Genomic DNA, 10,980 nt, shown 5'->3' with positions numbered 1-10,980 from the left:
CATCCCAGATATGATTATGTAAATAGTGGGTATCTAATTAGTACTTAGAGTCCCTGTGGTGACAATGACATCCCAGATATGATTATGTAAATAGTGGGTATCTAATAAGTACTAACGAGCCCCTGTGGCAACAATGTAAATAGTGGGTATCTAATTAGTACTAACGAGTCCCTGTGGTAACAATGACATCCAATAATAACACTTCTGATTATCAGTATTTTATTTTCTTAACATTAACATATATATTAATTATGATTAATATGGAATTGCTTTCATCACAGAATATCTCTGTATGCCCTGCTACACATGCTAATTACATCCAAGCCTTAATTCTCTGATGCCAAGTATAAAACCCAAGTAAATGTAGAAGCCACAAAGAAAACAAAATCATTTTAAAATGGACACATATACATCATTATAAAACAAAGTCATAATTTTAACAATCCATCGAGCTCTTGATGAATTTATACATCTCCATGTTTTTGCTTTGAAATATAGTATTGGTTCACTAACCAGAAATATGACTCATCGATGAAAATCTTAATCACAACAGATGCCTTGAAGCTGTTAAAAAATTCCAGAATGCTAAAAGTGAAACAAAAAGCAAACGTTTATGTACACTGCTATAAACTCTGACTACATTACATAGAATTGCATACTGTAGTATAAAATACATCCTGAGAGAAGATAATAGTCCATCCTCTGGTTGATATAAATCTTGACCTCTGACCTCTACCTAATCTATGTACTAGAGATACAGTTGTAAGCGAAGTAAGGACAATATCAAGGTCAGCTCACAATAAATATCAGTAGTGTCCTTGTAAAATATGTACTAGAGGAGTAGTACTGGGTACTTAATAAATTCTGCTTGTCTTCATAGAACACAATTATAGAATTTGATAGCACACTAATGATTTAACAGAGCCTGTAAGCAGTAGTGTTCAGTGTACATATATCAACATCATGTTCATTCAATATTGAATACACATTTTATGCTTCTTCCCCTGAAATTTCACTCAGCCAAAAGTTTTTTTCTGTGTAGAATTATACGAAAGCACTATAGTAGTTAATGAAACCCTATTTATCCCACTAATCAAATGACACAATTAAACACTGTTTGTGACTCATGATCTGTCACATTTAGTCATTATGTTTCGAAGATTTTTGACAGCGTAATCATCTCAGTCAATATGTAGGGCACAGACGGATTTCTTTTCTTGCAAAGTTTTGTCACGTGTCCTGATAATCTCTCTACAACTGGGCTGACATTCCGGACTGAAAAACAAGGAAAGACATGTAAATCCTTCATCAGAGCTAGACAATTGTTTTTACTCCATGAGATCACCGGTATCATAATAAAGTAATGACTAATTACAGTTGAAAAGAACAAACAGTAAAATCTTCAAAAGGACAGAGGAAAAGGACAGAGTTTAAGTAATCAAAACACAATCATGTTATAAGAAACACTTCAAGCACTAACTTGGTCTTATTATTCAAGTAAATATAAATCAAAGGAATCTTTGGTGTTGATGCTCCATCTTTCATACTTGTATGTCTCATTCAGTAAGCTATGTCAATACAAAGGATAAAGTGGAGTACCCTTTAAGTTTACCTGTTTTTTGTATGAGTCCAGCAGCTTCTGGATGCCACCGCCAAAGTCAGGATGGACTTGGGTGAAATTGTGGACCGTTCTCCGCTGGATGAATTCCTGGGCATTCCTTAAGTGACCTGCAATATTCTCCACCAAGCGACGGCGTTCCTCTGGTTTCAACACCTACAAAACAACAAATATTGCCTAAATCAGGAATACTAATTATGATTTAGATAATATTTCTAACATCAAATATAATTAGGAAGGCTACGGATGCATGTGACATGCATGAAAGTGGTGACACCATGTTTGGTTTTTTACTGCGTTTGTAACTGGTGACTATTTATGTATTTCATTGTTAGTTATCTCATAAATCATAATTGATATTACAGGTACAATGTATGATGAATTATTTAATAAATCTGGTTAGAAATACATACGAAAAAACATAAAAATATCTGTAAGACATATATGCTACTGCTTTCTTACATTTGGACAGGGTTGGACGTGAAGCAACATGACAAACAGGTTATTCAACATGTGCTCCGTCCCGTCTTTCAAGTTGGTGGCATAAACCTGAACATAATTTTTAATCACTTAGACCTTATTGATCACTAAATCATCTACATTTGAATGTTTAAGCAGAGTAACTAACCTTATTCCAGTAGACGGTGACCTGAGAGAAGTTGTCATCCTCGCCGGTCTCGTACCTCTGGACGTCCCCGGTAATGGAGAAGGAACTCTCCATAAATTGCTTGTTGTCCATAGGGCCAGAGAAACTGTTGGGGAAGTAGTTGGGTGCATTGCCTAGAAATAGATAGATGTTTATTACAATGTGACTGTGTTACAATAGCATCAACACAACAAAGTCAATCATGTGTTATGAAATCCTTATTAGCATAATGTAACATTGCATTGGATACTAATTCCTAAACATTTATTACAACTTAATCTCAAGATATAAACAAGACATTTTATGTCCAGTATTGCTTACGTGTTTATTGGTTATAGAGAACTCAAATTATGATTTAGGTTATTTTAACAACATATGAATTATGATATTCAACATAAAGAAATATGGATATTTTACTGAACAATAACATCTCACAATAAAAGCACTGTTATTCCAGATCCCATATATATAAAGTACCTTGGTTGTCTCCCACACACTGGGGACCATCTCGCTGGTAGTTCTTGGCCTTGGTGTTAAAAGGACAGTTGACAGCTAACTGGAGGTAGTTACTGCCAAGTCTGTGTCGGTGGGTGTCAGAGTAAGAAAACAAACGGCCCTGAAACATCAAATTATAGTCAGATAATAGTCAAAACATACAGCCCTGAAACATCAAATTATAATCAAATAATAGTCAAACAAACTGCCCTGAAACATCAAATTATAGTCAAATAAAAGTCAGACAAACAGGCCTGAAACATCAAATCAAAGCCAAACAAACGGTCATGAAACATCAAATTATAGTAAAAAAATCGGCCCTGAAACTTCAAATTATAGTCAAACAAACTGCCCTGAAACATCACATTATAGTCAAATAAAAGTCGGACAAACGGCCTGAACATCAAATAATAGTCAAACACATCAAATCAGATTCAGTCAGATTTCTTTAGCACTGGCTAGTAACAAATGTCTTCAATATAAAGTAAAGTATGTATTTATATTCACCTCTTCTTAACGTCTTACCTGTAACATCTTGTCCGGACTGGCCTCGATACCTGGGATCAAGTGGGCAGGAGAGAAAGCAATCTGTTCAACTTCAGCAAAATAATTCTTTGGATTTCTGTTTAACACCATTCGTCCAACAGGGATCAGAGGGAACTCACCTTGTGGCCAAATCTGAAACACACAACATGGTCAGATGAAATATCTGAAAATCTGAAATATACTATACAAGAAAGTCAGCTGTCAAAGAAGATTAAACCATGAACCCACACAGTCAAGTTTGCTGGTAGGCAGTAAAGTATTTTCACTTTATACATGTGGGAATGGACAACCTAGTCATCTTACAAAATGTTGGGAATTAAGCACAATAGGAGCCATATTATAATTAAAGTCAAAGAGACATCAGAGGTCAAAAGGTTATATTCCATGTTTCAGTTAAAGTTGTCTCCTATAATCACAGGTAAAAGGGTGGAGGTACTTAAAACAAAAACCTACCTTTGTGAGGTCAAAGGGGTTGTATCTGAATTTTTCTGCCTGCTCAAAGGTCATGACCTGTATGGACAATGACCACGAGGGGAAGTTACCCTCGGAGATGGCGTTAAAGAGATCACGGATGGCGTAATCCGGGTCATTCTTGGACAGCTCAGCAGCCTGGTCAGCCGTCAGGTTCTTAATGCCCTGGTCAGTCTGTTAAAGTACAATACAAAACACTAAGTAATCATGAGTAATTGTATGTATTTCCTTTTCAGAAGATTTTTAGTTTATTTTTTGTGTGTATAAGATACCGACTGGAAGAGAATCAAGAAGAAAATACTACACCAAAACTGATCATTATTTGTATGATGAAAATATGTACTGCTTATTAAACAGATAATTCTAGGAAACATCTTCAGTAAGTTACCATCATGATAACATTTCCTACCTGTTATATCTGCTACCTGTTCAATAATATCATTATCCTAGTGATGACAAGCTCTTAAGTAATGAGATCAATCATTATCTCTCTCTGACAAAATGTTAAAAAGGCTTTACGTAGCCTATTGACGGCTTACCTTGAAATGGAATTTACAGTAGACAGGTGTGCCTTCTTTGTTGACCATCTTGAAGGTATGACTTCCGTAGCCGTTCATTTTTCTGAAGCCATCGGGAGTTCCTCGGTCAGAGAATAAGAAGGAAACTTGATGTGTAGTCTCAGGTCGGAGGGAGATGAAATCCCAGAACATATCAGGGTCCTAGTTAAAGTAAGAGAAAACAAACTTACACACTGAAGAGAATAAACAGTTGCAGGGTTAAAGTCAAAATATTGAAACTCTATTATCAAATTGTTCACCTTGACAATACAATCAATAATACTTATCATATTCTTACCTTCAGATGAGTCTGAGGGTTTCTCTTCTGTGTGTGGATGAAATTGGGAAACTGAAAATAAAAGAACAAAATATATGAAGATCTATTTGACAGTGTAATAGAAGATTTTATTAGTTTTTTTCTCGTAAAAGTAATAATGCAACAATCAATAATCAAAACCTGCTCCTACAGGAATATTACAACTATTACAGAAGCACTACCTACCAACATGGGGTCACGGATGAAGAAGATTGGCGTGTTGTTGCCAACTAGATCCCAGTTTCCATCTTCTGAATAAAACTTGACAGCAAATCCCCTAGGGTCACGGGCAGAATCAGCAGAACCACTCTCTCCTCCTGCAAATGAAGTGAGGTAGACTTTTATTTTTATATAAAGTACATTGTTTGTCGCACTCATGGTATTTAAAAAGAACAATATTAATGAATGTGGAATGAAATTTGAATAAAAAGATATTCTTATTTATCATTCTACTCTATGTATCGTATTAAAACAATGCCCAAAATTTTAGAACAAAATGTTATCTTGACTATACATACCGGGTACCATATTTCCAATTATCCTGGGATGGGGGTTCAGAACAAGATGAAATTTAACACATTTGCTCATGCATATACATGTAATCTTTATGAAATAATCTTAATGTTTACGCTATATCATACTGGTAGTACTATGCATTGTGTGCCTATGAAACATTTTTTATATATGATACCAGCTGACTTACTTACCGACAGTAGAGAAACGGACACCAACTGGAGTCTTCTTGCCCACAAACTCAAATGGCTTGGCCTTGCAGTAATTGGAGATGTCATGTGTAACCTCGAAATATCCAAAGGCACCTGTCCAATCAAATGGTATATTATATTTACAAACTAATGTCTAATCATTAATGATATTATCAATATCATTTTCAAACTTATTTGTCTGTGTCGTTTTTCTTTTTGTTGTTGCTTCAAAAATAAAGGAGCACTTATACAGTTGAAAAAAAAATCATCTAATGTATTGATAGTGATTGAACCAGCTCTATGTGTATGACTCAGTACGCATGTTAATCTGAACCTAACCAGGGATAGAAACTAACTTTTTTAGTGTATTAGTCCAAAGGACTAGTAAAAATTTAATCTACTAGTCCTGTGGCATTGCTTCTAGTCCTGAGGCGGAAGGCCTCAGGTGAGTCTTGTAGTGACGAACAGCGAATCGCAAGGCGATTTGCCAGGGGGGTTGGTGTGAAAAGGGGGTCGGCGTCCCCCCCCTTTCTGCTGGGGTCTCCCCCTGAAAATAATTCAAAACCTAGATGCCCTGAGATGAGTTTTAGCATATTTTTACAGCAATACAAAACATTAAATAGAAAAGACAACTAGTCCACGGGACTAACAGACAGAAAATTTACTAGTCCTTCAGATTTTTAACTAGTCTCGGACTAAGGGACTAGTGTTAGTTTCTATCCCTGCTAACCAAATCAACTTGTGTAACTCTCTATCAAATACTGTGTAGTAATTTTTTTTTGTTATTGTTTTTTTTTGTGAGGGGGGGGGCATTTTTTAATATATTTTTGCTATCTTAACTAAAAACAAAAGTTAAATAGTGGTTTTAAAGCAATTCAACTTTCATGGTGTATATATGATTCAATAGTTTCTGAATATTTTGCCTATCATTTTTTCGCAATCATAGCAATGCTCTGTGGAACCACAAAAATATGATCCCCTCTGTTATAACTGGCTATACTGTAAGAGATGAATACCATTTGAATAAAAACTTAAAACAGTAGTGAAACCAGAAGTTAAGGCCATTAAAACACCATGTAATCAGGACTAGTCAAAGATACTGCATATATATATATACATGTTCATGTGAAGTGTAGGAACAAATACGGTAGACAAGATAGACTGTAGATAAGATATAACATAATGTCCAGTTACAAACTGTTTTACTAAAGGCTGATAATGATGAAATAATTCTTATATTTGTATGTTAATTCTTATGTCTTAGCTTTTCATTACCAGTAGTTTTACCAGGTGATGGTGAATAAACACAAATTGCCTATGATAAAACAGTGCTCCTTTTTATTTTTAAATTATCATAATTTTAAATTTGAAAAGAGAGTTGAACTGGAGAGAGTGTCTTCAATCTTGCTGATATGGTATGTAATTAACTCTAAATTAAGTTATTAAATAATTTGTAAGTTGACTTGTATAATGAAGTATAGTTACAAAACTTATTCAAAGTTCAGTTATCACAGTACACAGATACAGCTATATATAGTCATATCAGGGCTCATCCAGGTAAACAGGTGATACAAGGTCAAGGTCACTGTCCTCACTATGTATACCCAATTTATGTAACTCTATATCACCACATACAAAGTCGCTTACTTCACCAGATATTCAATATCTACTTTGGTAAAAAGTCGCTGAAGCATGACATCGGGTAGAAATTAAATCTACAATTTACTTATACACCTTCAGACCAGTTCATCCTTAGTTATATTGTTCAAAATATATATAGTGCTTGGAATTTTAGGGCGATAAGATTGTTTTCTAATGATTTATAAAAAATCATATGATATATCCAATCCTGAAACAACAAGATCTTGAAGAGGGGAGAATTTGGTACTTGTATGGGAACTCATGATGTGTATTTGGAAAAAAAATTCAGCCAATTCATTCATGTATATTATGATTACATTTGTACTACATTTTTATCAAAAATAATTTAACATACAAACATATACATCCCAAATCCCAATTGTGTCTGATGTTCAGAGCATATTTTTATTCATAATTAATGTATTTAAATGTGTTTCACACCTTTCTATGGCAAAAGATTGCCTTTGAAACAAGACTTCTGGTAGCAGCTGGTGGCTAGCTCAACGTAAGAGATGCATGCTCTATTTTGTCAGGAGCACTGAATAACATTTCTCATTGAAGTGCACAATAATGACTTAACAGTTTATTTCTGAGCTTTATGATAAAACACAATCCACCAATACTTTGTGGTGTCTCCAATCGATTATAATTATCACAGTGTGAAAAAGTCTGTGAATCCAATCATTAACAAAATTCTGATCATGATTTAAAACTGGCTGTGAGATAATATCTTTAAGATACAACTGTGAGATAATATCTTTGAAATACAACTGTGAGATAATGTCTTTGAGATACAACTGTGAGATAATATCTTTGGAATACAACTGTGAGATAATATCTTTGAGATACAACTGTGAGATAATGTCTTTGAGATACAACTGTGAGATAATATCTTTGAGATACAACTGTGAGATAATATCTTTGAAATACAACTGTGAGAATATCTTTGTGATATAGCTGTAGTGGGAACTCTTGTCTACTTATTTTATCGATAGTGCTGGCTTACTGAAACGATACAATACTTTTGAGCAAGAAACCCCTTCTGCAGAAATTCTAAACCAAACCTGCAGTTATCTCCCTTCCATTATGATTGGTGCTGTTCTGTAAGTAGCTATAAATATAGGGATACACATTTTTATATGCACACTGGCATGGTGTGACTTTACCAAATGCCAGAACCCTAAAGATGAACAATTTAGGATATATATCACAGTTTGATATGAGTGACCACTACTCCTATCAAGTTTTTGAGGTTTCGAGCCAGACGTCATATTTATAACCTCCAAATGTTGGACATTCTAATTCAAACAAAGGTGTATAAGTCACTAGGTGGAAATACTAACCTCCACCCTTAGCGTGGACAACTCTTTCTGGGATTCGCTCCCTATTGAAATGAGCCATTTCATCGGTGAAAGTGAAATCCTGGATAAGGACTGGCCCCCGCGGCCCTGCGGTTAGTGTGGCTGTCTTGGTGCCAACAGGGGCACCTGTTCCTGTGGTCAGGACATCAGGTTTCTAAAAATCAAAAATAGGTTAGTTTAAAGTTCAACAAGCCTATATTTCACCCATAGGTATTTAGTGCGTTGGTAAGTGAAAGACGCACTACAGACTAATATATAGAGATTATTTACAGTGGTTCTTTGACTTACCAGCGTGCTAAATACCTATGATTTCACCATAAACAAAACAGTAAAGTAAATTAGAATTGTGTTTGACACGTTCCTTGCACAATCATATAGCATATATGCCTGGACGATTTTACGCAGAAAATGGTAAATAAGGTTATGTAAGCCTACGTGTCTAACGGACTAGTTCACTGGTGCTGTCAGCTGTGTAGAGTAGGTCATCAACCTGCGTCCATGTGTTGTTTACTTTCTTACTTACCGATTGTGCTTTCTTGTATTCTGCCAGCTGATTCGTAGCTTTGTCTCTGTTTGCCATCTTTGCTGAATTATGTCAGACCGTGTTCTTGTGCAGAGTCGAAGTCCACAACCTTTTATGCAGTGGACAACTTAAGTAACACTGCTGATAATAATATCAACGCAGAGCAAGGGTCATTCCGAAGGCTTCCGAACGAAACTTTAAATCGTTTGAATGAAAAGTCAGATGACATCCGAAAGATATTAGAACTCTCCTATAAAGGAGGGACGATAATAGACCGGCTAGCCCCATTAAATATCTAGCAGACGAAATCGAACATCCAGACAAAAGGGATCGATAGCAAAACATAGATATACGTAACACACTGTAGATCAAAACAACAACTTACACTTATCAAGCCAGCTTCCCTCAGTTCAAATGACGTTTTATCAAAGCGGTCTAAATTCCGTAGAAGTTTTAAATCATTAGAAGACATGAGTCGTATCAAATTTTCAAAATCTGTTAGATGGTGGTTAATTGTACATCTTTATGACTATTAAAGAAATATTACGGAACACTGTAAAATGAAGTTGGTTTCATCCTCAATTTTATTACAAAATTTTTGTGCATAACCGCAGAGGACGGGGAATCTTTTTTACCCTACCAGCCTCAATTCCTAAACTGTTTTACTGTCATTATCTGACCTACTTATCTTAGTTGTAAAAAGGGCTTTGAATGTACCTTGTATCGATTTCTTGAATAATAGTTTCAGATTACGTTTAAACGTCCTACTAGGATTGGCATTTCCTTTATGACATTAGAAACATGGGAAAACCAAGAATACGTTCTATTTGCATGTATATTTTTACTGACAGCCAGTGCTTCTTTCACCAGGACGTTGATATCATTTTGTGAAATCCTTCTTAAATAGCATAAAGCTTGTGTATAAATTTACGAAACAATCTAAAGTAAGCTGCCCAAATTCAGCCCTGGGAGCTATTAATTTGCTCGAATGATGTTTTATCAAATAAGGAAAATGGGTCAAACAATGCCTTGTTCGAGTAAGCTCTTTTGTTAGCATTTGCTATCTTGCTATAATAATCAGCATACCAAATTCCAGTACAGTTGTTGACTGGGGTTGAGAGCAATGCAGATGATTTGTTAAACCCAAACACAAACTGTTAGTCTACCCAAAGGCCCAACAAATTATCTGTTGCCCGAAAAGCCAGTCGATGACTCCATTGACTCAAAACATATTTTGACGTCACTAACATTGTCCATGTGACTCCGGTCTTCATTTGTGGTATTTTTATCAACAGAGTTTATATAGAAACTATTTTATAGGGACATACCAATTAATATTATAGATTCTGTTATACAGATCTGCTCGTTTTTAAGTTTAAAAAAATTCTGATTTCACCAATATTAACTTTGGTTTTTGGTTTTATGATATTGACCGGTTAACGTCTAATCAACAACAAAGTTCTAAAGATGATGCGAGTGCGTATGTGTTTTGGAGACTGCGGTATGTTATAGGCACATTATTTTAACTTCCCTATGGGTTTTTTCTGAACCCTTATCACGGAACTTTAAAGAGGTAACATTTCATAATCTGGGATGAAAGTTCGGATATGACGTAATCAAAATGGGTGGAAAATAGAGAATTTGAACAAAAACGAAAAAATGACACGAGACCTATTTTTTCATTTATTAATCAAATGTGACAAATGAGAGACCAAAATGATGAGAAAGACGTCTATTGAATATTTGAGTATTTACCATCTCCAATGATTTTCACTTGTAAATATAAGTAGTCTGGGTCCGTTGGATTAACAATAAATAAAAAAGGTTTCAATGTTACATTAGATATTTTCTAGAAATTTTAGTTATATGAAAACCTAAGTTTGCAAATAAAAGAGCAATCGTAGTTTATAAAAATGTGTTTACCAAGTTCTACATTCTACGTATCAGGAAACATCCTTGGGAGAAGCGGAACAGAGTTTGTAAATCTTGGTTCTGACACTGGGAGAGGAGGGATTGGGCACAATAGGGGAAATAGAGGTACATGTATGTTTTTAATTGCTACTAGTCATAAAAAGCTCTATGGATTGTACAGAAACATCGTG

General features: G+C 35.1%; 1 protein-coding gene across 2 annotated transcripts; it reads right to left on the bottom strand.

The window, feature by feature from the left end:
• Window positions 1-202: 202 nt before the first annotated feature.
• On the bottom strand, window positions 203-9,055 carry LOC138305106 (catalase-like). Of its 2 annotated transcripts, none has more exons than XM_069245508.1 (12): window positions 8,879-9,055; window positions 8,338-8,509; window positions 5,357-5,467; window positions 4,836-4,966; window positions 4,632-4,682; window positions 4,316-4,495; window positions 3,759-3,950; window positions 3,285-3,437; window positions 2,742-2,880; window positions 2,247-2,398; window positions 1,613-1,774; window positions 203-1,275 (listed from the first exon to the last, which is right to left on the bottom strand). In XM_069245508.1, exons 1-12 carry the CDS (start codon window positions 8,933-8,935, stop codon window positions 1,252-1,254), a joined length of 1,524 nt encoding a protein of 507 aa, XP_069101609.1. In that variant the 5' UTR covers window positions 8,936-9,055; the 3' UTR covers window positions 203-1,251. The 2 variants fall into 2 exon arrangements, with proteins under 2 accessions (XP_069101609.1, XP_069101614.1); XM_069245513.1 differs by lacking the exon at window positions 8,879-9,055 and adding an exon at window positions 8,644-8,756.
• Between the last annotated feature and the right edge of the window lie 1,925 nt (window positions 9,056-10,980).

The sequence above is a fragment of the Argopecten irradians genome, chromosome 1 (genome assembly GCF_041381155.1).
Source record: "Argopecten irradians isolate NY chromosome 1, Ai_NY, whole genome shotgun sequence".
Classification (NCBI taxonomy): Eukaryota; Metazoa; Mollusca; class Bivalvia; order Pectinida; family Pectinidae; genus Argopecten; species Argopecten irradians.
The sequence above is the reverse complement of the archived record's forward strand: the minus strand, read 5'-3'. Positions and strand labels throughout refer to the sequence as shown.

Coding starts and splice junctions, on each gene's coding strand:
- LOC138305106 (XM_069245508.1), bottom strand. CDS start 8,935: ATGGCAAACAGAGACAAAGCTACGAATCAGCTGGCAGAATACAAGAAA. Junction 3,951..4,315: donor ACTGTAAATTCCATTTCAAG/GTAAGCCGTCAA, acceptor GTACTTTAACAG/ACTGACCAGGGCATTAAGAA. Junction 3,438..3,758: donor ACCCCTTTGACCTCACAAAG/GTAGGTTTTTGT, acceptor TGTGTGTTTCAG/ATTTGGCCACAAGGTGAGTT.